Below are 24,014 nucleotides of genomic sequence, written 5' to 3' on the forward strand. Positions count from 1 at the left end.
CAGTTTCCTCATCTGTAGAATGGGCATAATGATAGTCCCCACGTCATGCAGTTACCATGAGGCTTAAGTGCTTATTCCAGGCCTGCCACATAGTAAGTGCAAAGTGTCCCCTGTCCTAAAGCCCGGCATTGGACTTGACCACCCAGCCATGAGTGATTTTTTTTTTTTTTTTTTTTTTGAGACAGTCTCACTTGTCACCCAGGCAGGAGTGCAGTGGCGCGATCTCAGCTCACTGCAACCTCCACCTTCTGGGTTCAAGTGATTCTCCTGCCTCAGCCTCCTGAGCAGCTGGGACTACAGGCGCCTGCCACCACACCCGGCAAATTTTTGTATTTTTAGTAGAGACGGGGTTTCTCTGTATTGGTCAGGCTGGTCTCGAACTCCTGACCTCAGGTGATCCACCCACGTCAGCCTCCCAAAGTGCTGGGATTATAGGCATGAGCCACCGCACCCGGCCTGGCTGTTATTAGCATGTTATTAACTAGTATCACGAGCCGCTCAGTTTGAGAACCAGTGGGTTAAGATAATGATTCCTACAGAGACCCACACTAAAGTGCAGTCTTTCTGACTCATATTTACAGAATTCCTACTATCAACCAGGCAGCGGGATATGACGGCTGCCAAGGAAACATGGTCCTTCCTCAAAGATTTGCACCAGTAGGTAGAAGAGGCTTGCTCTGGCCAGTCATTTAATCCCCACTACAAAACCCCAGGACCGGGGATCTATTCATGCTCCCATTCCACATGGGAGGAAACAGGGACAGAGAAGTGTAGTCAGCTGCCCAGGGTTACACAACAAGGAAGCTGTGGAGCTGGGATTTGAACCCCAGGGGTCTGGCTGGCTCTAGAGCCTGCATAGTGTGCCCCGCCAGTAACGACAAGTGGTGGTGACTGCCACTGGTGTCCAGAGTGTGCAGGATGTGGAGGGCAAATGATGTTTGAGCTGAGAAAAGCTGTCGTGCAGCTACAGGGTGTTATATGGAGTGGGCACTGGGGAAGGGAATAAAAGGGTAGAGAGTCAGGGACCCACGCAACTTTGTCTCTAGCAGAATTTGACACAGCTCCAGCCTGAGGCACCCGGAATTCCTTGGCCCTCCTTGAACATAACCACACAGGCTTTATGCGTGGAGTGTGGAAAGTGGGCAGCGAGGGACGGCGGCAGGTGCGAGAAGAACCCTCCAGCAGGACTCAGGAGCTCTGGGCTCTGGGATGTAAATCAAAGCACCGTGCCTCAAAGGGAGGCGCCCAAGGGATGTCTCAGCCTCTCATTCTCAGTTGGCGAGCAAATGGACAGAGATGCACTAACGTGGCACGTTCTGGAAAAGCAGCTCTTGGCTTCTGCAGATGGAGTATCTCGGGCTTTGAAAGGGGGCCTCCGGGTGGCTCTGGAGGGATGATTAGCTCAACTTTAAATAAAGGCGGCAGCAAAGTCAATCAAAAGGCGGCAGCCCTCCCGCCCTCCTGCAGCAGGTATTTTCCCGGCTGCTGCTGCCCCCTGCTGACAGAATCAGGACATCGCGGCCTCCGTGCCCCGCCGAGGCCACAGCTCAGGCCTCCACTTTGCATTCCAGGCGCACAGAAGGTGAGTCAGTCCCATTTCCTCTGCCCTTTATTGAGATGGCCACCGCCAAGCACTGCATCAGCGGAGACATAAACAACCAGGCCCACGTGAACAGTGGAAAAAAGAACAGCAAAGGTCATTACCAAGTGAAGGCAGTGCACCAGATGCGACAGTGCATTATAGGAAATTGTAAAACAGAACTGCACCACCGCATTATAAATCCCCCTCCAGGAAGTCATGGCCACCGCAGTGGCTGTTCATCAGAACCGGTGCTCCCTGAGTCTCACCACGTGTCAGGAGTGCTGGGGACCCCTTGCATGTGGCGACTCTTCTAAGCCTCAAAGCGCCTACCGGAGCAGATGGGAGGAGACTGAGACACAGAGGAGAGGTGGCAAGACAAGGATTCAAGCCCAGGAAGCCCGAGTCCCATGGTCTTGCAAATTTCAAGTGCAAAGTCAATATCCTTTATTCAGTGGGTTCATACACCTAAATCAGTGCTTCTCATCCCTGGAAGATTTTGCCCCTCAGGGGACATTTGGCAACGTCCAGGGACAATTTTGGTGGTCTCAGCAAGGGAGCTTACCCTGGTATCTAGTGGGCAGAGGACAGAGATGCTGTCAAACATCTATATTGCTCAGGACAGCCCCCATAACTAAGAACATTTCACCCCTAAGTATCAATAGTGCCGAGGTAGGGAAACCCTGATCTAAATACATAAAATTTCTACAAATCTACTAGCACTCTTTTTGGCATTGCCTCTGACATGAGGGCATTTGAGCAAATCTGCTTTAATGTGTGAAAGGTATTCTTCTTGAGAATTCATGCAGAATAACTCTCAAGTATTTAATTTCCCCTAAACCCTCCTATTTACCCAACTGTTGGATTGCATCCAACAATTCTGCTACTACACCCTATGAATGACAGGGCTGTGACGGGGCCCAGGCAGAAGGAGAACCCCCTGGCTATCACAGCACAGTGGCCAAGGGGCTTGGGCCCTGCAGTGGGGATGATCAGCCGTGGCGCTGTGCGTGGAAGGTTGCTGCTGTCCCCGGCAGGGAGCCGTGGCTCATCCGCATGCTGTTCTTCAGGGATGTCTGGACGTGTTCAGCCCCAGGATGATTGAACAATTCCTGGGAACAACTTGTCAGCAGCTGCCCCTCCACTCCCCTCTTACCCAAGGCCCCAGTAATCAACCCCAACAGTCTAGTCCCTGGCTTTGGGAAGCAGGACTGTTAACCCTTCATCTTCCACAGAACATATGGGTGTAACTAGGGGTGCAGGCTGGGGGTGGGAGAAGACCCAGGATCAGGTCACCCCATATGAATGGTCATTGCACACCTCCCAGCAGTAAGCCCATTGCCTGCCCAAAAATTGATATTCAAGAGTTGGTGCTTATTGAATGAATGAATACACAACCGGAAGGGTCAAGTCTATGAGAGTCATTCATTCATTCAAAAGTATTTACTGGGTGCCGCACCATGCTGGGGACTGTCCTAGATACTGGGTGAACAAAAGAGACCAAGTGTTGGTTCTCACGAAGATTACCTTCTGGTGGCGGGTGACAGATACCATACAAATAAACTAATAAATATGGAATACAGGTGGCCCTCTGCATCCACGGGTTCCACATCTCTGGATTCAACCAACTGCACATTGCAAACATCTGGGGAAAAGAAAAATTAGAAAAAAGCAACAATAAAAAATAATACAAATAAAATACAGTATACCAATATTTCCATAGTATTTCCATTTTATTAGTTACTGGAAGTAATCTAGAGGTGACTTAAAGTATACAGGAGGATGTGTGTAGGTTTTGTGCAAATATTACACCATTTTATATAGGGAACTTGAGTAGCCCCGGATTTTGATACCCGTGGTTACCAATCCCCCGCGGATACAGAGGGACAGACTGTGTAATCTCTGGCAGTAGTGAACGCTACGAAGAAAGTAAAGTAAGTCAAGGAGATTGAGACTGACAGATTGGGGGCGATGCTTAAATTGTGTGTTTGGGAGGGCTCCCTGAAGGCATGACATTTGAGCTGAGATCCGAAGATCATGAAGGAAAATCATACAGCTTCATTGGGAACAGTGTGTACAAAGACCCTAAGGTGGGAACGTTCCCGAAGAGCTTGAGAAACAGTAAAATGGCCCAACAGAGTAGATAAAGGTGGGTTCTGGCATTAGCTAAGAAAAGCAGTTCTCAACATGAGCATCTGTTGGAGTCACCAAGAGGGCTTATGGGGTTGCATGTTTCTGGTGGAGGAGGGGGGAGCGGTTTATCTTAGGGTTGTAATGTTTCTGATTGGAGATGTCATTTGTGGTTTATGGTCATTTTGACATTAGCCCTTAGGTTGATGACCTTTGGGTTGGACTTAGGCAGTTTCTGATCAAGGGGAACTTTAAAATGGCGGCGCTTCTCCAAGTTGGCGATGTCCCTGCTCTGTCATTACCCACCTTGCAAAATGAAGGAACCGAGGCTTCAGAGGCTGCCCCGATGTGTGTCTGTGTCTTAGCTAAGTGGAGCTGCCTCAGGAGGGTGACGCACTGAATGGGGCCCCTTATGGGATTAACAGGGTTACTCATGGTGAACTGGTTGACCTGGAGGGGAGCTGGCAAGAGGGAGGCAGAAGACCAGAAAGAGGCTTTTTGCTTACCGGACCTGGGGTGTCTGAGACGACTCACGTGATGTCACCAAAGAAGAAAAGCAGTTACGGAGAATGAAGGAGAAACAGACCTTTACTGTAACACCAGGAATGAACTCCAAGGAAAGAACATTTCAGACAACTTGCATTTACTCTGGATTTGCAGCTGAAACCATCAGTCATTCATAGAGTGTGTGTTTATTCCCCAACACAAGGCTGGCCGCCACTCTGAGATGGAGAGTGGCAGAGAGGTGGAATGTTCTAGGCGTCTGGAGGGAATGTGGAACTTTCAGGCAGGTACCTTTGCTGAGAGGCTGCTCTTCCCTTCAGCGTCAGCCATCAGAGATCCCAGGGGCCCCAAAGGAGTGACAACAGGGGGTACATTCGGCCAACCAATGACAGTGATGATAAACCAAATCTGTCCAGATAAGCTTCCGCTCTCCCATCCACCCCACAATCATGTATGCACCTACTATGTCCCAGGCACTTACAAGTTTCTCTCCTTCCATCCCCACAATCACCCCACGAGGCAGGTTCTCCTAGGCCCATCCTGAGAGGCTGAGGGATGAGATGACTTGCCCAGGTCAGGGAGATGGCAGTGATTTAGGTCTTTGACCCCCAACCACGTGGAAGAGGCACCCCCAACCCGGTAAATGCGCAGAGAGCCTCCCTGGGTGACGGGCAACGAGGTGAGTGATGCATTCTCCTTTTGCAGAGTAAATGGACTAAGAGGAAAATACGACCTCAAGTTTCCGAGTCTCACCGCTCAGCCCCATCAAAGTGTACTTGTTCTCCCTTTGTTCACAAACATCACTTTAAAGACCTTCATATTTTAGATTTTAAAGCTCATAACATTTTTGGGCTTTTAAAATTACATTTCCCTGCGGGATGCGGGGCAAGGACTGAACTTCTCGATGCACTGTCATAGCCGCGTTGTGCAGAACCCGGGAACCGGGGAAACCGCCAGAACCGCTGCGAAGTCAAAGAAAGTCAGAACGGCCTCTACGCCGCGGCCTGGCCCACTGCGCAGGCGCCACTCCAGACTGTCTAGCGCCCAACCTGCCCCATTGTAGGCAAACCCACTTCTAGAAGGACAGCGGGAGTGGCGAATCCCCATCCAACCCGAAGACGGGTCAAGCCAGGCTCTGACCAATCAGAAAGCTTCTTTTATCACCGCTTCTGGCTGCTTGACGTGGAGGCTTCTTTATCTCGGGACTCTGGGGCGCAGCGGGGGCGGGATATAAAGCTGACTGACGTCAATAGCAACCACTCGTCAAGCACAATGAACTTGAAGAACAGATAATCCTACGAGTTGCATCTCAAGAAAAGGCTGTTATCCCAACTCCTTACTCCCATTGGGTTTTTGGAGCCCTCGAGGGTGAGAGCTTTTGGCGGCAGCCAATCGAGGGTCAGCGAGGAGGAGGAGGCGGGGCAGGTGGGCTATGGTTACCTAGAGAGTGCGTTAGGTGCTGTACTTGTGGCCGGAGGAGAGCCGGGTCGTCTTTCCCTGATCCCGCTGGGTAGGGCTGTGCTGAGGGGCTGGGCGGGAAGCACAGACCGTGTCCGCTCTCTTGCACCTTTTCAGACTGCCGTGTCGGGCCTGGAGCCGGGCCCACCTGGAGCCCTCCCTTGCCCACCTGCCCCCAGCGCCCGATTTTCGCCCTCAGCCCAGAAGGGCCGGGCTTGGTCATCCCCAGTCCCGTCGCGGCCACTGGCCCTTGAGATCAGCCCTCCCCACCTTCCCGTCCCAGGCCAGCCCAGGGCCCGAAGCCCACCCACCCGCGCCTCTAGCAGCCGCTCTTGTGCTCTGGGTACGGCTCGCGGGAGTGTTGGTTACCATGGTGAAGCTGGCAGCCAAATGCATCCTGGCAGGTGAGTCTGAAAATTTGCGCTTGAATACGGTGGTCTCTGGAGTCCAGAGCCTTCATAATTCATCCAAAGCTTTTGTTCACCTAAATTGCCTACCTTCTTTTCCTTTCTCTCTGCCGAAGGCGAGTTACTGCAATTACTGATACAGTAAGTTACATTAGGCGCGGAAGAATGATCTTCCAGGGCACTTCGCAGCTCCGGTGGATTTTCCCCTGCTCCCTGTCACATACTCTGAGACCACCTTTACCAGTTGAGCTGACTCGTTAAAAAATCCCTAGTTAAAACTCTGGAGGAGCAGACTTGTTAAAACAAAACAAACAAAACTTAAGCAAACCTTGAGTGCTTTAGCTAAACATTTACTGTACCCCAAAGTTAGGCATCAGTGACTTTGGTAGTCTTTACTATGGGATTTTTTTCCCCTGACCTCACCCCCTCTGATAACGGTGACCTGAGTGTAGTGACCAGAGTTTGCAAAAGGCACTTGTGTGTTGTCTTTAAGACCCAAAGTTACTGTGCTGCCCCTCTCCAAGAAGGGCATAAATGTTGAGACTCCCAGAGGCAGGAATCTTTGTTTTGTTGACTGATACATCCCAAGCATCCAGAACAATGCCTGGAACATAGTGGGTACTCAATAAATACTTTCAGAATGGATGAATATATGGCATGCACATTTGTAGTGTGCCCCTTGTATCACTCTGCACATTTAGAAAAACAATAGCTTGGATTATAGACTACGAAACACATATGCATGCTACTGAGTCCTTATTGCATGTGAGGCACACATATTTCGTGTAATCGTCTCACCATAGCACACTGGGCTAGGTACTGGATTGTTCTCTTTTTTTTTTTTTTTTTTTGGAGACAGAGTCTCACGCTGTCACCCAGGTTGGAGGGCAGTGGTGCGATCTCGGCTTACTGCAACCTCCACCTCCCTGGTTCAAGCAATTCCCCTGCCTCAGCCTCCTGAGTAGCTGGGATTACAGGCACGCACCACCATGCCCGGCTAATTTTTTTTTTTTTTTTTGTATTTTGAATAGAGACGGGGTTTCACCATGTTGGCCAGAGTGGTCTCGAACTCCTGACCTCAGGCGATCCGCCTGCCTCAGCCTGGCAAAGTGTTGGGATTGCAGGCATGCGCCACCGCGCCTGGCCAGGTACTGGATTGTTCTGATCTTACTGAGGCACTGAGAGATGTCAGCCAAGGTCAACCCCTATTGAAGCTCCTAGGCAGGATTTCAGCCCCTCGATCTGCTCAACTCCAAAACTCTTAACTCGTGTTTCTGTTCAGACCTGTGACCTTTTCAGGCTTCCCTGGCCAGCTCAGGAAAGAAGTGGCGAGAAATTATATAGAGAAAAAGATTTCTTTTTAAAAAAATTCTCCTCTTCCAGACTGAGAATAAATTATGATATTTTTAATAGCTTTTATACTTTGAAAATAAAAGGGTCACACAGAAAGATGACTGACAGTAGTAACTGAATCATACTGGAGCAAAAGAAATTAATGGTTCTCAGGAGAGTCTCCAGTTTCCAGAATACCAGAGGAGGCAGTGTTGTGTAACAAAAGTAATTTTGCCTGTTCCTCTTACTGGCTGTGTCATCTTGGACAAAGCACTTTTTTGAGCTTTAATTTCCTTATGGATAAGGTGGGAACATTATTTTCTGAAGTTACATTTTTTTTTAAATGGGCTTCTCTCTGTGTTCTTTTTACATTCGGTTTTCATCATGGAGCTAACTTAATGAGCACTTTGGGTGCATCAGCTCGGTGCTAGACCCTCGGTACAGGTGGTCTCACTGAATCCTCATAGCAACCCTGGGGGATTGGTCTTATTGCCATCTTCATTTACAGATGAGGCAACTGAGGCCCAGAAAAATGAGAACATTTGCCTTGGGTCACAGAGCTGAAAGCGGCAGAGCTGTATGATCCAGACCCTGGGTCCTAGTCTGATTTCCAGGGCTTTAGCCGAAGCTACACTGTCCTCAAGCTGTGCTCCTCTGGGCCTTTTTCTTTCTTTTTTTTTTTTTAAAGATGGAATTTCACTCTCGTAGCCCAGGCTGGAGTGCAATGGCACAATCTCAGCTCACTGCAACCTCCGCCTCCCGGGTTCAAGCGATTCTCCTGCCTCAGCCTCCCGAGTAGCTGGGATTACAGGCGTCCACCACCATGCCCAGCTAATTTTTTGTATTTTTTAGTGGAGACGGGGTTTCACCATGTTAGCCAGGCTGGTCTTGAACTCCTGACCTCAGGTGAACCGCCCGCCTCAGCCTCCCAAAGTGCTAGGATTACAGGCATGAGCCACTGTGCCCGGCCCTTTTTTTTTTTCTTTTGGCGTAATTTCACTCTGTCTCCCAGGCTGGAGTGCAGTGGTGCACAATCTTAGCTCACCGCAACTTCCGCCTCCTGACTCAGCCTCCCATGCAGCTGGGGTTACAGGCACATGTCACCATGCCCAGTTAATTTTTGTATTTTTAGTAGAGATGGGGTTTCGCCATGTTGGTCAGGCTGGTCTCGAACTCCAGACCTCAAGTGAACCGCCCGCCTCAGCCTCCCAGAATGCTGGGATTACAGGCATGAGCTACCCACCGTGCCTGGCCTCTTTGTGCCCTTCTTTACCCCAACTCCCTTGGGCAGTTCTTTCACCTGAATGCAGCCACTGCCTAGTTAATGGCTCCTGAACTCCAGCCTGCGCCTCAATCTGCAGCCTCTTCAAGGCTTCCACAGCATTTCCTCTTGAAAGTTCCCAGGGGCCAAAAGACCTCAGCCCAGAAATCAACCCCCTTTGACACCCCCCCACCCACCCCTGCCACACACACACCATTGGTTTTATTTTCCCATCCATGACCCACAGACCTACTGCTGAAACTGTGTTATTCTGTTTTTTCTCTCACGTAACTAGTCATTGGAGGACCTGATGTTCAGTTCAAGTGTTAATGCGTTGAACAGATACTCACTGGGCACCTGCTGTGTCTGAGTCACCGTGCAAGGTGCAGTGGGCATGCAAGCATGAAGCAGTTGCATTCAAGGAAGAATTAAGATGCACGTGATAAGTTGTAACACAGCGAACACAAAGCAAATGCCCTCTGTGTGCCAGATGCGGGGAAATACCTCCAGGCACAGCTGCTGCTTGTTCTGGTTCTGGGGAAGAGAGAAAACAACATTTGACATTGATCTATATTTTATTTACTTTTTATAAAAACACTTAAATAGTACTTATCTATGCCAGGCACTGTACATACTAACTCATTAAATCCTCATAACAATTCTGCAAGGTAGGTGCTGTGATTATCCTGTGTTATACGTGTTGCAGCTGAGGCACAGAGAGGTTAACTCACTGATTTAAAGTCACACAGCTAGAAAGTGATGGAGCTGGAATCTGGCTTCACAGTCTGTGCCCTTAAGTACCATGATATTCTGCCTCTTGATATACATGGAGATAGTAATAGAGCCTCCTGGGAGGGTTGCTCTGACATCACATCTTGCACTGCCACTGAGCAATGATCCACATTAGCCACACAGATAAAGACAAAGGAGGGAGAGATGGCCTTCAGAGACTGTGCAGGAAGGGTATTGTTTGAGATTTCCTTGCAGCGAATGGACGGGATTTGAATTTGGTCTAGGGGTACCTGGAAGCAGGTGGCCTTGAGGAATTTTCAGGGACTGGGAGAACAGGAATGCAGAGCCCAGATTTGGGGTAAGGGATTGTTGGGGAGAGAGTGGGAAGGTGGGTTAGGGCTGACCGTGGAGATGGGTAGGCCATGAAGGAATCCTCTGTGGGGTTTGTGTGAAGGTTTGCCAAGATGGAGGCACTGTGTTATGAGGGTCCATCTGTGGATGCCACGCTCTGGGCGGATTAGAGCCGGGAGAGAGAAAGAAGAGAAGAGAAGTGTTTTCAGTTGAGGCACAGTCAGGAAGACAGAAAGCGCAGTCGCCATTTCAGCGGAGACATTTAATTATATGGAATCGGTTCATCAGGCGGTGGAGAACTGAGGAAGCAAGAAGGCAGCACTGAGATGACGCAGAGTGGCGAGCAGAGGTCGGGGGTGTCAGAAGCTGGAAGAGCCCCAGGGAGCTGAGATCCGGACCCCTGAAGAAGGGGCCCTGCCCGGCTGGTGCCAGCACCTTCAGGAGTTCAGTCACCCGCCGCATGCCACAGAGCACCAGGACCCATTTCCCACTGGGAGGAGCCCAGCCCTGTGTTCAGGGCAAGACATACCAAACCAGTTCCAAACCATCCTGGAGGGTCTGTGTTTTAAGATCACTCTCGGTACCAAGGACTACGTAAGTCAGGGGCCAGGCAAAAACCAGCAACTCTATTCGGCCTTTCAGTGGTGAGGATTTCAGTAGGATGTTAATGACACAGGTGCTGGAGGACTGGAAGAGGAAAAGGGGGAGACTGAGGCAGCACGGGTAGTAACTGCAGGAAGGAGCACCGCCTCTCGGGCTGGGAAAGCAGAGGGAAGCATGTGGGGCTCTCAGCCCAGAAGCAGGGAGGAGGGGCCCTGGGAGCCGAGGTGTGGATCTCTGAGAAGAGGGCACTGCCCACTGGTGCTGGTTCCTCTGGGGGCAGCAATAAGGCTGGTCTAGGAGTAGGGAAACACACACACACAAAAAAAACCAAGACCGGAAGCAGTTAGTGCTGCTGGGGTGCAGGCCATTGCTAGGGTAGTGCTAAGAAAAAGGAGAAGCAGGCGGGAAGAGCAACGTCCTCTCCCCTGACGCCGGCCTTCCCCTCTTCTTCCAGAATTCCCATTGGCAAAGCCTAACAGGAAGCTCCTAGCAAGGGAGAAACGTGTCTGCAGAGGCCCCCTCCCCAGCACACCACGGAAGGACTTGAGGCTGAGACAGAAACCCAGCCGTGAGGTCTGAGCTAACTGGGGCGGCGGGGTCAGCAGAGAGGGCAGCGCAGAGATGGGCTGAGACTCAGCCAAGGATGTGAGGAATGCAAGGGAGGCTACCTGGAGACAGGAGGAAGGAGGAGGAGCAGTCAGAGGTGACCTGTTGAATCTGGGGACGATGAAAATACATACATCGTGGCATCACGAACAGAAAGCATGGGCGAGGGGGACGACCCACTCAGGACCAGGGCATGACAGAGCTTGGCCGTAGACAGACTGAGGTTGGAGGAACATCCTTCATTCTAATGGCAACTGGCAATGCACACAGGTTTTTGGATGTATAGACAAAGCTTGGGAGGGAGAGCCTGCCCTCTGTCAAGGTAACAAGAGTCAGTGGGATGGAGTGGACTGGGAGCAGAGCGCCACCGAGGACAGGCCTATGGGAATGCCTATACTCGGGGAGCATAGGGGCAGGCAGATGGCAGGAGAACTAGGCCAGGGCAGGGTCACTGAGGCCATGGGGACCGGACTCGGGAAGGAAGGGGTCGCTTCAGGCTGACTCACATCCTTCAGAGACGTCAAGGAGGATGAGAACCAAGAAAAGGCCATCGGCCTTGGCAACTGTGAGGTCACAGGTGACCTCACATCGTGCCCTTGCAGACGTCATCCTCTCGGTCTTGCAGAGCCCTGCGTGCTGTCACCCCCAGGCCCAGCCCTTGCCCCTAGGGAAGCCTCCTTCTCCAGTGAACCCTCTCATTCATTTCTTTCCTCGATGCTCCCCAGACGCCTTGCTTCTCAGTTTGTGCTATTTGAATTTGCACTTGTCATCCTGTTGCTCTGCAAATGTGTTTATCAGTTATTTCACCTCCCTGTGCTTCTGAGCCCTCATAGCCAACACAGGCGGTTTCCTGTAAGTGTTGGTGACTGTGACTGACAGTCAGAGGAAAGATTTATGAAATTAACAAATCTGTGAGGAATCTCATAAGCAGGAGGAGCTGATTTCCAGCTGGATTCAGGAGCAGAACTGGAGTCAGCAGGGCAGGCGCAGTCAGGGCCCAAGGAAAGAAAGCGACGCGCTCTGTTTGCTCCGAGATGGACGGGTACCCCGTGACGGTCTAGGCTGTGGTTGCCCCAGATGTCGTGGAAGGCTGCGGTGAGGAGGGCCTGGAGGGGCAGCATTAAAAATGGGTCAGAACTCATGCCTATAATCCCAGCACTTTGGGAGGCAGAGGCAGGCAGATCACCCGAGGTCAAGAATTCACGACCAGGCCGGCCAATGTGGTGAAACCCCGTCTATACTAAAAATACAAAAATTAGCTGGGCCTGGTGGTGCGCACCTGTAGTCCCAGCTACTCAGGAGGCTAAGACAGGACAATCACTTGAACCCGGGAGGTGGAGGTTGCAGCGAGCCGAGATCACGCCACTGCACTCCAGCCTGCATGACAGAGACTCCGTCTCAAAACAAGAAAAGGATCAGAAGTGGTCCCTGAGCTCTAGGAGAGGAGCAAGGCCTGGGAAGAGCATGAGGTTGGAATCCCGGGCAAGTTACCCAGCCTCTCTGAGCCTCAGTCTCTTCATCTGTCAGGTGAGGTTAATGATACCTTGGCGGAGAAGGAATGAATGGGATTGTGTGAACAGGTCCATGAGGGGGGCTCAGCACTTGTTGGTTCCCTTCTAAGGAGTGATGACAAATAGAAAAGCAGGACCTGAATAGCTCACTCAAACCTGGAGGAGTTCACATAAAATGAAATGACACAAGCATTGAAATAATTGTCTTACAAGAGAAAATTATAGGTGGGAAAAGTCAAAACTGAAAAGTGAACAGTGGCAGACTGTCGAGAAGTTGAGGAAAGAAGTGTTGAAGCCGACTGTAAAGTGGGAAGCAAAGGTGAAGAGATGGTACCAAGTGATGCGAGTTGGAAGCCGTGGAGTGCGGTGCTGATTTTGCTAAGCATCCAGAGGATGAGAAGCGCAAAGCACGTGTTCTGCCAGGGCCTGGACGGTGGAGTGCAAGTCCATGTAAGACTCAGGAGGAAAAGAGGTAGAACATGGAAAGAATCGGCATCGAAGGAGGCTCAGCAGAGTCATGAGACGGAAAATGGGGAGGGCAAAGGGAAATTAAAGATGGGCAGGGAGAGCTTCCAGCACCTGTGACGGGCACAGGAGGAGCGCTCAATTAAATGGCGCCCGGCCATCTTGTGAAAGGCTCAGGTCTGAGACCGAAAACTGCGACATAAACCTTTAGTTCTGAGGGACCAGTTTCTGGGGCTGTTGAGCAGCAGAGGAGAGGGAGATAAAGCCAGTAGGTGAGAGACGAGCTTGGAGGAGGTGACTGCTATTGCAGATAGAATTGGTGGAGAGGCCCCTGGGAAGATGAATCCTCGGGTCACAGACGGGCACTCTGCGATGGAGACGGAGCATAGCATTCGGAAAGAGATTTCAGGATGATGAACATATAGCCTCATACTTCTTGCTTCCCACAAATGCAGAGACCCTTCCATCCCTGACCCCCCACCCAAAATAGTATTCAGGTGGAAGCTATCAACCCAGATTGGGTCAGTTAACAGGTGAGTCTGCCTGTCAGTGCCAGTCACACTTCTTTACCTTCAAGACTTCAAAGTAAATTCCAGTTTGGAAGTGACAGCTTTTCCCCATAGGGTGTGTTTCAGTGGAAGAGCGTCAGTTCCGTTTCCAGGGCCCCAGAGCCCTCCGTAAGCTCTGTTGCCTTCTGGGTCAGTTCCCGTGGATAAAAGGCTTAGCCATGCAGGAACGTGCTCTGGCTGCTGTGAGGTTTGCAGATCAGTCTCACGGACCTGTGCCCTGCCCACGGCCTCAGAACAAGTTCCTGTGAGAGGCAAGTACATCTCTCAAAACTCACTGAAGTTTTTGGTTTCTAGACTAATGTTCTGCAGCGAGAGAGTCTCAAGTCGGATGAGAACGGAGGCGTTCTTTTTCTTCTTTTCTGACCTCACAGGAGACCCAGCAGTGGGCAAGACTGCCCTGGCGCAGATCTTCCGCAGTGACGGAGCCCATTTCCAGAAGAGCTACACCTTGGTGAGCTGGGGAGTCGAGACCTGGCCACGGCTTAAAGAGAAGGACTCAGTCACCGTGAGTGAGTGACTGCGAAGTTCCCTGAAGAAGCCTTAAGACAGCTGATGAGAGGCTGCTCGGAGGGCCACGTAGAGATCGATTTTTCCACTAGCCCAGGGTGAGAGGTCAGCTACAGAGCAGACTGGCCACAAGCAACTTGGCCACCATGTGTAGCAGCTCATGTCGGGGCAGGGAGGTGGAGAGGACTAGTGGGTCCTCTCTGACTTCTGCACACTGAGCTGCTTCTCACCAGAATGAGTCCAGAACAAACCCTTCCACTGGAGATAGCCCCCCTGGGATCGGGGTGCTTGTGTGTCCTCCTGTAACAGGCTCCCGCTTTGGGGGCCCTCAATGCTAACATTCTTGGTGTTCCTCGGCAGACAACAGGAATGGATTTGGTGGTGAAGACAGTGCCAGTTCCTGACACGGGAGACAGTGTGGTGAGTGATGCCTTTACCCAAGGGAACTCAGGGCTCCCCCAGCTGGGCCCAGGGTCTCTGTGGTCACACCACCCTCCCTAGGAGAGATGTAGTGCAAGGCTGTGGCTTGTCTGAGCATTTCGGAATAGAATCGGGAAGCATTCAGGGGAGGGACTGAGGAGGTGGAGGAGGAAGGAAGGAGGACTAGGATATGGGCCTGGCCCTCAAAGAACGTGTTCTCTACTATCAAGGTTCTTGAGTCTCTGTATGGGAACCTGGGACTCTTGAAAGTGGATTGCAAGGTGTTATGTTTGTGTGTACTTTTCTAGAGAGAGGGTTTGTAGCTTTCACCAGATTCCTAAAGAGGTCTGAGAAAAAAAAAAGTATAAGTGCTTCTGACGAAGAGAAAGGTGAGTGCCCAGGTAACCAATATGCAAAAGAGACCGTGGCACTGATGTTCAGACGGCATATGCTGGGGATCAGAGGCCAGCCAGGAAATACCCAGTGCCAGGAGGGAGCTTGGCGGGGAGCCGAGGGGTGATTTCCTAGGGGAGCAGCCCTGGGGGCTCTCACGTGAGCTGGCAAAGGTTTGGACGGGGCAGGAAGGGTCATCCCGCACCCTCTGTCTGCATCACTCCTTAGCCATCCCAGAAGGGTGACAGAATGTCCTACTTTAAACACCTTCCCCAGGCCTACTCAGTGACCTCCTTTAGGAAGAATTGTTCTAAGATTTGAAAATCAATTTGGTTAACAAAGTGCAGAATGACCTTTTGGAAACCAGAGCGCTCGCCGGCCTGTTTAACATTCTGTTCTGCCAGGTGGGAAGTCAGCTTGTTCCTGGTATTTTTGCATTCAGGGTTACAAGAGGTGAGACTCCACACAGAAAGTGCTGGTCGGTGCGAGAACCCGTCGTACCGCCTCCCTAAGACTCTGGAGTTCGCTCCTTTCCCCGTCATCTTCTCTCGTGCCTGGGAGAAAGGACAGAGCATGTGTGAAGATGTGGGTGCCTGTATTTCACCCCTAAGACAAGTCTAGTGTGAGCTGAGAGTGATACCAATGACTCGTAGCTTGTGGTTTTTCCACGTGGAGACTTTCTTGCTTTTCTGATTGTAGGAACTCTTCATTTTCGACTCTGCCGGCAAGGAGCTGTTTTCGGAAATGCTGGATAAATTGGCAAGTAGCACGTGGTCTTTTTCCTGACCATCACCACCTCCTGCCGAAACGCTGGCCCCTGACAGTGCTCACACAGCAGTTTCCCTGCACTGTGCTGTTGGGAAGCTCCCATGGCATTCCTCTTTTAGGGGCGTTCCTCCCAGCCCAGGACTCGTGGCTACTTGGCAAGAAGGAGCAGCTGATGTGCGTGACTGCCCGGGCCCCAGCTCCGGGGTGCCCAGGATCCAATGGGCCAAGAGCCTTGCGGCTCGGTCCTTGCAGCCCTCCCCCTGTGAGGCCTCCCTCCTTTAGAGCAACACCCTCCTGATGGTGTCCTTTCAGATGGTGTCGCCTACCTCCCAGGACAGTACAGACTGCCTCCTTCCCCTCTGGGAAGTGCTGTAGAGGCCTCAGCCTATAATGAGGCTCACTTTCTGCTGTTCCACTGGGGTTTACTCCGGGAAATGCCCCTACTGCTGCCCAGGGCTCACCATGCCCCACCCACCCCCGTCCCACCAGCCTCGCAGGATCCGCTTGCTGTACCTTCCATGGTAACAGTCTCACTAATCTGGGCCAGTGAGCTAATTAGAAGGTTTGAGTTCTCCAGAGCCGTCCCCTGCCTTTCCAAGAACAGCCACATTTTAATGGAAACTGTTTTCTGTCCCTTTTTTTTTGGTCGCCTAAGAAAAGTAGATCTAATGATAGTGATTTCATACAGGGTTGGCTCCATGCATCGGTTCACGATGTTCACCCCAATTGCCTACTGTGTGCATGGCCTGGCACTGGGGCTGCCATGCCCGGCAGAAGGGAAGATGTATTTGGGCAAATCCAGGCCATGTGCCACCCGTCAGCTCACACCCTTCCCTCCAGCCGGCCCTGACTCCCGGTTCACCCGCTCCGGCTTTAACTTGATGCCAGGCCTCTCCAGGATCCCCTCACTGAAGCCTGGAAGAAGGAGGGTTTCTTGAGTTAAAACCATGCTGAGGTGTCTCCTGCATGCATGTAACAGAGTTCAGTGTGTTCTAGCAGGAGTTCAAGAGTTAATCTGTGGAGTGAAGGGTTCATCAGTTTAGTTCACGGTCCTCCCATCCTGGACATTGCCAGGAGCCAGCACAGCCTTATAGGGTGAGGAGGAGCCCTCTAGAATGGACTCTGGGCTGGCCTTCCAAGGATCCAAAAGGGAATCCAATCTGGAGGGAAAAGGATTCTCCTCTGTATCCTGGAAGGTTACTGACACCCCAGAAATAAACCAGGTCCTAATTGTGCAAGGTTGGGGGATCCAGAAACCAGGGCATGACCAAGAGTCACAAGCACCAGGGTGCGCACCCACAGCCTGTACAGGGCCATCCGACATCGGGGTAGGCAGCAGGACACCCCAGGACTCTGAGCAGCCCCTGAAGGCGACAGCCCCCGAGAGTGTAGCCTCGGCTCTTAATTGGGTCATGGAGCCCTGTCCAGTTGTCGGTGTGGTTTGGATTAGGCTGATGCAGGGATGGCAAGAGAAGCAGAAAGTGTCCTCTGCATTTTAAAAAGCCAGCCCTTATTAAGAAGATACAAGCAAACAAGCTCCCAGGGCTGGCTAATGAAGAAAGAATCTTCTTTCAGGGCTGGAAAGCACAGAAACATAACTTGCATGGTGGTGGGCTCTCAATGAGAATGAGTGGAGAATGACTGAACGAGGCCAGCCACAGGTGAAAGCAGATTTCTGGGTAGAGAAGACCTCAGTCGTCCCCCATCTCTGTCATCGTTGTCATTGTTTTTAAAGCCTGTCAGGCCTGGACAAGTCACTTAGCCTCCCTGAATTCGGTTTCTTCAGCTACAAAGTGGAAATATTCAGACGCTCCACCGCGTTGGGAGGCTTCACAGTGAGGCGCAGAAGTGCCCAGCAGAGCCTGGCCCAGACAGGAGCTCTCGTCCTTGGCGGCACCGCCCCAGCCCTGCCTCCCGCCACTGAACGGGGCCCTCCGTTCATTCCTTTGGGGAAATTGACTTCTGTGGGTGTGGCTGTTTTCTGACTCCCGTCCCCTTTATAGTTTTCTGTTTCCCTCTGCTCCCCATAGCTTTTCCCTTGAAAGGCCAAATTGTCTCCCAGCCTTGAAGTCACTTTTCCTGTTACTGACCCATGCTCATCCTGTCCCTCTTGCACAGTGGGAGAGTCCCAATGTCTTATGTCTCGTCTATGATGTAACCAGTGAACAGTCCTTCAACAACTGCAGCAAGTGGCTGGAGAAGGCTCGGGCCCAGGCTCCAGGCACCTCTCTCCCAGGTACGAGCTGCAGACACCCATGTTTCCCAGAGGCATCGCTGTCCTTCGGTTCAAGAGCACAAGGGCATTGCAGAGGCAGCTGTGGGTGGGGAAGGGGCCCTGGGCTTTGACTCTGATGGCCTGAGGCATACACTGGCCCTGCCGCTTAGCAGCCATGCCAACCTCGGTGAGTCACCACACACACCTCTCCCAGTCTAGGAAATGGGAATGAGGACACGCACCTGGCAGAGCTGTGGGGCGATTCAATACGGGGAGGGTGCTGTAATATCAGTTGTTAATTCCAGAAAGCTAACCCCAGGGAAGAGTTCCTAATTTTCTCTTGTATATGGGGTACAAGTAAACATTCAAGTCCTGTTGTCACTTCTGAATGCTTTAAATCAGTTTATTTTTCGTCCCTATGTGAGATCAACAAATTCTCCTCATTATAGACCGGGGAAAGTGATCTCCAGAGACAGGCTCAAAAATTAGCTGCAGCTGATGCAGCTGGGAGCTGAACTAAATTACCTCTGAATCCCTGACTCCGAGCCGAGTCCTTAGATTAGTATTAATGACCAGTTTACAGTTTGCTCCATGTGCTAGGAATTATTAAAAGGCTCACATAAATTTGGCCCTCGCCTTCACGCGTTTGCAGCCCTTTAAGGAGGCAAGGGAAACAGATATACATGAGGTCTAGAAAAAAGATCTAGCAGAAGCTGTGCATGAAAAGCAAAGCCCACCTGTCTCTCTGTGGCCATCGGGGCCAGCACGAGAGACCCCCGGCTTTCCCTGTGGGGTCTCACCACCTTGAGTCAGGCAGCTCTTAGAGGATGCTTTACACCCCTCAAAAATAGTGCTCTCATCTCGCCCGCTGTCCTTCCAGACTGTGACAGTGAAGTGTCATATTTTGGTTGTTTCTTCTGAGTAGGTGTTTTAGTTGGGAACAAGACAGACCTGGTCGGCAGGCGAGCAGTGGACTCAGCTGAGGCCCGGGCATGGGCGCTGGGCCAAGGCCTGGAATGTTTTGAAACATCCGTGGTGAGTATCTCCACTTGCCTCGTCGCCAAGTCTGGAGTGGGCCTCTGCTGGCAGCGGTCTTGCACATGACCTCACGTGCAGGGAGCTGTTATTCCACCATATGCAGAGTCTCATTTGGAACTGATGTTTACATTCTTAGCCCAAGATCTCTTCTCAGTACAGCAGTAGCCGCTTAGACATAACAGGAAGGCAGATTAGCCAGCCAACCCTGGGAAAAGGTAGATCTCAACTAGTAAGAAACAGAAGTGCATGGTGTGCGGTGATCATGACCCTTGACGTTTGCATGCAGTATTCTGGGTTCAGATGTTGCTGGAACATTGTTTCCTGTGGCTCTCACAATCAGGCCTGTGAACCAGAAGTTGGCTTCACAGTTCCCATTCCAGTGTTGAGCTGCTGAAGTGACTTGTCCAAAGTCCCATGATTAGTGAAGGGTGGAGCCAGGACTAGGACTTGTGGCCTCTAATTCCCATCAGTGCCGCCCATCCTCACCTTGCTGCAGCCCCAGGGTGACTCCAGGCCACAAAGTTCCTACCAGTTAAAAGATCAAAAGACCTCATTAAGTAGAAAAAGCAAGTGATTTGTTATCAGCATCTTCAGTACACTTTTCATGGCAAAAGCTGCAATTACTTTTGCACCAACCTCATGTATCATGATTTTAGCTGTCCAGCACTGAGGAACCCGCTTCCTGTGTTTGGGAGTTTTAAAGTCCCTTCCTCCCTGAGGCCAAGATGCAGGCATGTGACCCAAGCTGCACCAATCAGATCCCTCACGTGAGACTCCACTAGGAAGGGCATGAAGTGATGACCTGCCCTCTAGGAGCAGGAGTGGCCCCAGACATCCATCTCAGAACCAGCAGGGGCTGGGGTGTTGGTTGCCCTGCCCCTTGCCAGGGTTGCTAGCTGGGGAGACCACCAGGCCTGGCACAGTCATGGGCTGCATAATGCTCTGGACCTCATCTTCACGTGGCCTGGTTAGACCTGATTCTGGAGATCGTCTTCGCATGGGCTGGTTAATGTTCTGGAGATCGTCTTCGCATGGGCTGGTTAATGTTCTAGAGGTCATCTGCTGTCCCAGCTTGACTTTGGCTCTAGGCACTTCCGCTGTTGCATCTAGGAACCTTGACCAGTGCTGCTGTCCAAGCTTATAAAATCCCCTCAAAGCAGCATGCTTCCTTTACAGTGGTAAAGGCAGGCACTCTGACCTCCCATGGAGAGCAGGAGAACTCGCCATGGGAACCTGGACATGTTATTTCAACTGTTGGTGCCTCAGGCCTGTAAAATGAGGATAATAAAATACATCCCCATTGAGTAATAAATATGAGAATCAAGTAATATGGTGCATATAAAACACGGATCACAAAGTGTGGCCCCTGGTAAACACTCAGTAGATGTTAGCTTTCTTAAAGTATAAATGTTGCCCCTGGAATCTTGTTTATACTGTTATTACTTACTAAATCCTTGTATTCATGGCTTGTGCAGAGGTAAATATCACCCTTGCCCCTGGTCCAATTATCACAAATGCTAAATTAATGAAGTCCAAATCAGCTTTTCCTGTACAGTAGGTTCCTCATCTTTTCTGCAGCACACCTTTGTGCAAAGCAGTAGGCAGTAGTGCCCTAGCAAACAGGATTTCAGTATTCCCCCTTCCTCCATTCATTTGTGAAATTGTCCCCGCACCCCAATATTCCATATTCCCTGGAACACTTGATAGAACTCAGAAATTAAAACCCACCCCAACCTCCAAAACATGAGTCACCAAAGGCCAGTGGGCTACCGGTTAAACTCTATTCAGGTGTTGAAGTGGGTGGGTATAAACTATGCTTGAAGAGGCTGCAGTAAGCACTTGCTATTATCTGTGCAAGTTAACTAGTCCCCCCTGAGTTGAGGCTCACAGAAGCACCACTGGCAGCTCAGTTAAGAAAGCTGTAATTAAAAAGGAAATATAACCAAACGCAGCTTGAGACGCAGCCAAGGCCTGATGCCAAGCCCATCTCCTTCTCTCCTCTGCCTAAATGCCGCAGTGACCATCCTGCCGACCCAAAGAAGGTGCCTACAGACAAGTGCAAGAACAGTCCACAGTGATCACTGCCCTCCCAGGCAAGCGAGGAGTGGGGAAGTAATGTTCGTTGAGGGCCTACTGTGTGCTAGGTGTTTTGCACACGTTGTTTAGGCTTCATAACAGCCCTACAACGTAACACTCCTGTGTTGTACAGATGACAGACTCAGAAAAGTTGTGTAGCTTGCCCTGGTCGCACAGTTAACCAAGGGCTAGAAACAGGACTAGCGGTCAGGCCTGTCCAGCTGGAAAACTTGGGTTTTCTAGAAGGGGTACCCTGGCCTCCCGCAGAGCCTGCTTTGGGACACTGCAGAACACAATTCTAGGCCAGACTGAACACTAGCCTGAACCTGCCCTGAGAATCCCTCACTCTAAACAGACCTACCCCACAGCTGTCCTGACTGTGTAAGCGAGATGATGATTAGTGATCAGACAAAAGGATTCCTGTCATTGGCAACCCTCTTCACGTATTTGGAAAATAGTTCAATTTCCATCTATTTCAGGAGCACGCCGTGGTGTCTATTGAGGCTCACCTGCATTGAATTCCTTCCTTTTTATGTTGAGATCTCCCAAGATTGCGTTTTTGAGTGTTTTCGAATCCATTTAGAGATCCCCGTGCGTGCGCTATGCAGGCCTCAGTCTTTTTCCATTCCACTCTTAACTCTGCTTTTGACGGAAGCAGTGTTTTACCCCGACACTGGCATTGCCTGGGACCTCGTGCTCTGCACAAACAGCAGTGCCCGGCAGGATGTACTGAGTTCTTGCTCTCATGTCCAGCTGGAGGTTGATGGCCTTCAAGTCCTTGGCTGTTGGGCGCTTACTGTAAATGTTCGTCTGGGCTACAAACGCGCCACTCTTTCCTCCACACTCTCTCAGCATTGCCACCGCTGTCTTTCCTCTTGGCCAACTGTTTTATTTGCTTAGGCTTTCCCTGGCTAGAAAGTCCAGGTAACTTTCTCCAAGGGACCTGGTTTCCTTCACACATTTCTCTCATCCCAGCTGGCCTCGAGGAAAGGCAGCTCTTCCCAAATCAGAGAATCTGGATGCTGGGCTGGGCTCCACACCAGCCAGCTGGGCCACTTCACCTGCTGGGCCCCAGACGACTCACCTGTGCAGCGAAAGCACCGCGCTCGATGCCTTCTGTGCGGCGTTGTTCAGTTTGGAAATCCTTCTGTTTCGCTGGGGATATTTCACGGCCTCTTCTCAAGGTTGCACTTTTGCCAGCTGCCAGGGATCGTCTCAAAACAGGTCCTTAGTGCATTCATAGCTTGAGCTACTGTCTTGAAAGTAGTACATTCCTTTTTCTGCCAGCTTGTTTCTGAAAAAGTTTTTGAATGCACACGTGTCCCCACAGAGCGAGAGTGGCTGTGAAGTGAGAGGCTGCCGTTTCCGCTCGCCTCCAGCCTGTCCCTACGCACCTGGAGGGGCCCATTTTTTCCACCCCTTAGATAAAATCTAGGGCAAGTTCCTTAACTTCTCTTTTCTCTCTCAGGTAACAAAAATTCTTTTCAGCCCCTTTAGTCACAAAAATAGTCATGATTTCAGGTATAAAGTGCCCAGCCCTGGGTGATTGTCAAAATTCTGAACTTCATTTAAAGTCGCACCTCCTCTCACAGTCCTCGGGAGGGAGAGACTGGAGCCAGTAGTGCAGCGTGTTTGTTGGGGTCTGTCGTGGCCCACTCCATACCTGCTGGGTGGATCCGGCTGGTGCCCTATGGGCACCTCTGAGATGCCCCTCCCCACCCCATCAGTGGCGCTGTCTCACCTGCAGGCTGCTTCTCACAGGTGGTGCCCCCTCACCCGTCCTGCAGCCCCAGTTCCTGGCTGTTCATTCTTATTGGGATCCATCACCCTCCCTGAGGCGGTTCCAACCGAGGCCCCTTAAGACAGCACCAGGCTGGCGCCACTTGGCCCCCGCTGGTCCAGGGAAGTGCCACTGCAGCCGTTTAGTTTGACAAAGGAGGCAGGGAGGCCGTCTCGTTCGCGGCCCTCTCCTGGCTTGCCCAGCTGCCACCTCACCTCGATTCCTCCCAGGCCTGGGTCCAGCACCAGCCTAGGAAGAGGGTGCCCCGTGCTGTCTAGCTCTTCTTCGGGATGGGGGGCTCCTGGTTGCCTGGTATTTTGCTTTGGCGTTTTGAGCCTCAGTCAAAACTAAGACAGGAAGGGTCTCATTTTCACATCTCATCACACATACAGTGACTACAACTAAAAGCACAGGCTTTGTAGAAACAGACGTGGGTTCAGGCCCCAGCTCCACCATTCATAAGGTGTGTGGCTTCCTGCAAGGTACCTTCATCTCAGAGTTTCCTGAATCCATCTGAGTTTCCTTTTTGTAAAATTGGCATCCATCAAAGTGGCTACCCCAAAGGGTGTGAGGATGAAATGAGGTGGAAAGTAGGTAGCCCCTGAATGAGGGAAGCATGGAGTGAGTGCTGGCCCTCTGACCCTTCTAAAAGTAACACAGCCAACTCTTTAAACTGTCTTTCCAGAAGGAGATGGAAAACTTCGAAGCCCCTTTCCACTGCCTGGCCAAGCAGTTCCACCAGCTCTACCGGGAGAAGGTGGAGGTTTTCCGGGCGCTGGCGTGAACAGCTGGAGCAGATCGTGCTGCACAACCGGAGAAGACAGAATTACCTCTGCACTTTTAATGTATAATGACGGCTTTAAATAAAATGAGGAGAAAATGTCGAAGCAGCAGCTCCTTTCACTCTTGGCCTGGGTGGCCCTAGTTCCACTGTACACTTTGGCCACTGCGTCACTGCCGGTTCCAGGGAAGCCGGGAGCCCCACTCAGAACCCTGGCCCTCCCTTCTGTGAGGCTGGTGCTTCGGGACGTCGCCTTGCTCGAGGGGGTGGTCCTGCCCACTCTGCGCGGCAGGGCGCACCGGCTCCCTAAAGGGCCTCCCACGGCAAAAGCGAAGCCCACGGTGGGCTTTGAAAAGGCCTGGCCCAGCGTTTGCTTACAGTTTCCCACAGCTGAAATGCCCAGCTCAGAACCTGTCCCAAGGCTGAGACGGGGCTGATGGCCCCCTCCTTATGCTGACAGAGTCCATTCTGCTGCCTGCTCCTGGCTAGCCAGATGCCAGACCTCCCTGGAGGTGGCTCCGTCACCGG

At 51.4% G+C, this 24,014-nt stretch overlaps 1 protein-coding gene and 1 long non-coding RNA gene across 7 annotated transcripts; one reads left to right on the forward strand and one right to left on the reverse strand.

Annotated features, from left to right (window-relative positions):
• Nucleotides 1-2,002: 2,002 nt before the first annotated feature.
• On the reverse strand, nt 2,003-5,689 carry LOC103881110. The gene is made up of 2 exons (XR_642469.3): nt 5,354-5,689; nt 2,003-5,175 (listed from the first exon to the last, which is right to left on the reverse strand). It is a non-coding gene; the product is annotated as an uncharacterized LOC103881110 (long non-coding RNA).
• On the forward strand, nt 5,627-23,595 carry IFT27 (intraflagellar transport 27). 6 transcript variants are annotated; one of them, XR_642471.3, is made up of 8 exons: nt 5,627-6,075; nt 13,880-13,959; nt 14,376-14,435; nt 15,528-15,587; nt 17,715-17,832; nt 18,737-18,846; nt 20,867-20,942; nt 23,391-23,595. XR_642471.3 is itself a non-coding variant. In XM_009198792.3 (7 exons), exons 1-7 carry the CDS (start codon nt 6,042-6,044, stop codon nt 23,487-23,489), a joined length of 615 nt encoding a protein of 204 aa, XP_009197056.1. In that variant the 5' UTR covers nt 5,627-6,041; the 3' UTR covers nt 23,490-23,595. The 6 variants fall into 6 exon arrangements, 5 of the variants coding, with proteins under 5 accessions (XP_009197056.1, XP_003918707.1, XP_017810013.1 ...); XM_009198792.3 differs by lacking the exon at nt 20,867-20,942 and having other exon boundaries at nt 13,880-14,013; XM_003918658.4 differs by lacking the exon at nt 20,867-20,942.
• The last annotated feature ends 419 nt before the right edge of the window (nt 23,596-24,014 follow it).

Source organism: Papio anubis, chromosome 16, assembly GCF_008728515.1.
Source record: "Papio anubis isolate 15944 chromosome 16, Panubis1.0, whole genome shotgun sequence".
NCBI classification, from domain to species: Eukaryota; Metazoa; Chordata; class Mammalia; order Primates; family Cercopithecidae; genus Papio; species Papio anubis.